At 51.8% G+C, this 3,702-nt stretch overlaps 1 protein-coding gene across 1 annotated transcript; it reads right to left on the minus strand.

Annotated features, from left to right (window-relative positions):
* Positions 1–329: 329 nt before the first annotated feature.
* H6S33_011541 (uncharacterized protein) lies at positions 330–2,924 on the minus strand (the record flags this gene model as incomplete). The annotated part of the gene is made up of 4 exons (XM_044842913.1): positions 330–826; positions 884–1,704; positions 1,795–1,940; positions 2,136–2,924. The coding sequence occupies 4 exons, from the start codon at positions 2,922–2,924 to the stop codon at positions 330–332; spliced, it is 2,253 nt and encodes a 750-aa protein (XP_044696309.1).
* Positions 2,925–3,702: the final 778 nt, after the last annotated feature.

Below are 3,702 nucleotides of genomic sequence, written 5' to 3' on the forward strand. Positions count from 1 at the left end.
GATAATTATTGTGTTGAAAAGATGGCTAAGTGACTTGAAAGGGGTCAAGCAAGTAGCTATATACATATAGTCATTGATCGGACAAGTATTGGCGTGGTAGTAATCCAACGACAAGTTTACCTCCAGTCGCTATGCGGTTTTTGACACTGTAAAAATGTGGTTTTCACATCCTAGACACCTAGACAGCGTAAAGAAAAAGGCAAGAACACACAGAGACTGCAGAATCAAGGAACAAAAGATTTATTTTTTTGAAATTCAAGTCTACCTAACGAGTGGGAGAAGACATCCGTATACACAACCACCCACCAATCCATCTGTCCATCTACATCCTACTCATCTAGTTCCTGTCCCTGAAACTCGCCATACTTGCCCAACGCTTCCTCCCACGTTCCATTATCCTCCAAAATGTTTTTTACAACCTCAATGACCTGCTCCTGCGACGCCCTAATCTGCTTCATTCCATCTCTCTCACGCAGGGTGACAGTGCCATCCTTGACGGTCTGGAAGTCGATGGTGATACCGAAGGGGGTACCGAGCTCGTCGTTACGTGAGTAGCGCTTGCCGATGGAGGTGCTGGAGTTGTCGACGCGGTTGGAGATGCCGGCGCGGCGGATCTTGTGGGAGAGGGCGGTGACGAGCGGCGCAAAGTCCTTGTTGGAGGAGAGGGGGACGATGAGGATCTTGGTGGGGGCGATGCGCGGGGGGAAGGAGAGGACGTCGCGGAGCTCGGAGCCGGGGCGGGTCCAGTAGATGTGCTCGATGAGGGAGTAGAAGATACGGCCGATACCGAATGAGGGCTCGATAACGTTGGGGGTGTATTCCCTCACTGTGGATTCTATGTTAGTCGCCCGTTATCACTTCAGGTGCCGGGGGTAGTCCTTACCATTCTGGGTGTGCTGGTTCTTCTCAACAGTCACTTTGTCTAGCTCCACCTCGCCGAGACCGTCGACCTTGACAGTGATCTTACCACCCTCTTTCAGGGTTGCAGCCATCTTCTCCCTCTCTTCCTGGGGGACCTTCTCGATGGCCTCCTCAACCTTCTTCGCATCCTTTTTGAAGCGGGGTCCAAGCCACTTCTTGTCAACAGCAATGTCCCACTGCTCCCACACCTTGGGAACCTCCAAAGCCTCGCGCACGATCAACGACTGGCCAGTCTTCTTTGAGTGGACAGTCAAATCGTACGCACTACGGTCCGCACAACCAACGCACTCAATCCACCCATAGCTTGTCAGGAGCTCAGCATCCCAGCAGTCAGTGGCGTAATGCGCCATCTCGTTGGGCATGTGCTGTCTGAACCTGACCTTGTTCTGGTCGATACCGATCTCCTTGAGGAATAGGTGGATACGGGCCAAGAAGTAACCAAGAGTCTCGTTGTCGACCATTCCCTCCCTGACAGCCTCACCGATGGTCTTCTCGATAACGGTGGTCTGTCCCTGCTCCTGGACATTACGGGGGAGGAACTTCAAGCTCACGGTGTCGGCAACCTCGACGAAGCGGGGGTGCTTCTTCTCGGCGGGATCGACGTAGTGCTCGATCTCTGCCATGAGGAATTCACGAACACGGAGGAGACCAGAGCGAGGGGAGATCTCGTTACGGAAAGACTTTCCGATGGACGCGGAGGCGAAAGGCATGCGGAGGTTGTTGAATTCGAGAAGCTTGTTAAAGGTAAGGAATTGACCTTGGGCAGTCTCGGGACGGAGATAACTATAGCATATTAGACACCCGAAATGTGGAAATAGTAGTCGCAAACGACCGCATATATTAGACTGCAATTCCGATGGGGGAGAAACTCACCCAGGCAAGTTGCTGCTAGGACCGATTGAGGTTTGGAACATCAGGTTGAAGGCAACCGGGGGCTCCAGAGCTCCACCGGTAGCAGGGTTGGTGATTTTGTGCTTGATGATGAGTTGACCAAGTTCAGCGCCATCGTAGTTGTCAATCTACCAATGAGTCAGTTAGCGATCCCCAATTGGTCAATGTTTCGGAACATGATGTTTCAAACTCGGGCCGAGTGATAGTTGGAGGATCAAAAATATAAAAATCATAAAAGATCTCAAATCCGCGACAGGTAGATGGAATTTCAAGAGATTCCGCATTAAGATATATGAATCGAGCCATATGAACAGTATACGAACCTTGGCAAGAGTCTCTTCGTACTCCTTCCTGACCTCATCGGTCAACTTGACGGCCTGGATGTCCTTAACCTTCTTCTTTCTCTTCTTCTTATCATCATCCTCCTCTTCAACGACAACCTTCTCACCCCTAGCCTCCTTATCACCCTTCAATCTCGCCTCAAGGACCTCCTCAACCAGATGATCCGCCCTGAAGATCTCCCCGCTCTTCGGGTCCTTGCACATCCAATCCGCAAACTTGTCCACATGGCCCGACGTCTTGAGCACCTCATGGGGGGTCAACATGGTGCAGTCAACCTCCAACATGTCCTCCTCGAGGACGAAGTGCTTCCTCCACGTATCCACGATGCTCTGCTGCAGCGCGCACCCGGGCGGGCCATAGTCGTACAGCCCCGACACACCGCCATACATCTCAAACGACGGCGTGTAGAAGACCCTGCGGCGCAGGAGCGTGTCCAGGGTGCCGCGGTCAAGCGGGGCGCCAGTCTTTGTGGTTGCCATTTTTTGCGGCGTGCGGAGAGCTTTCAGGAACGCCTTTTTCGAGAACTGGGGGGCAGGGTTGGTTGCAGTGGGGGTGGTGGTACTTGATAGTACTGGGAGGGCTGAGTGGAGGGAGCGAGCTGATTGGAAGGAGTGTTGGTGGTGGTGGTGGTGGTGGTGGTGGTGGTGGGAGCGGATAGCTTTGAGCGCGGTGGAGGAGAGGGAGAGTGGTGATGGGAGGAGGAGTGATGTTTGTGTGGTTGTGCGTGTGCAGATGGAGCGCTGCAGGCCGAAAAAGCGGGGGAGGGGCATCTATCTGGCTGGCAACAACAACGGTGTTGACTCAGAAGAAGCAAAATCGAAGAGCCGCAAATTAAACGACGTATGAGACGCAGTCAGAGGCTAAAGGGTTTTTCCTTGACCGGTGGGGCACTCGCTTCTTACTCACTCGCAATCCTGATATGTGCTATAGAGTCTAATCTACATATGTCTGTCCAGGGTGGAGGGGGGGGAAGGGAAAAAAACAAGGGTCCACATTCCTTTGTCTGCATTGCATGAAATAGTGGGTGGTATTCTGATATCTGCAAAAACAAAAACCCGCTCCCTCAAGACGCCGTTTTTTGAAACACCATAAGCAAGCTGTCACGAGCCTGTCAGTTGTGCAGGTAAAACTACATTCAGCTCCGGTGTCGGTGTTGGTAGAAATAGAAGACCAGAGTATTGTACCCCGCTTGCTGCTGGCAGCCCAGATCATCAATCCCACTCACTCACTCTACAGATAATACCATGCGCCAGACCGATTCCAGTATCCCGAGCTCTCATCTACACGAAACAAGCCCCGGAGGCCGATAACTGCATTCGCGGGCCCGGGAGAGCCGCCCAATTTATTTATTAAATACATAGCAGTGTTTCTTCGGTTGGTTTCAGTAACTATGTCCAGGACCAAACATTTGGGGATTACATATCCAGACATCATCAGAACAGGCGTTCATGGTTCAATAATCTAGGTAGGTAGTGTCTGCAGGAACGATATGAGAGATAATATAATAGGTAATCTGAAATTACTTGGTCCACTGTGGTACATAGTGCC

The sequence above is a fragment of the Morchella sextelata genome (genome assembly GCF_020137385.1).
Source record: "Morchella sextelata strain SCLS chromosome Unknown scls_6, whole genome shotgun sequence".
NCBI lineage: Eukaryota > Fungi > Ascomycota > Pezizomycetes > Pezizales > Morchellaceae > Morchella > Morchella sextelata.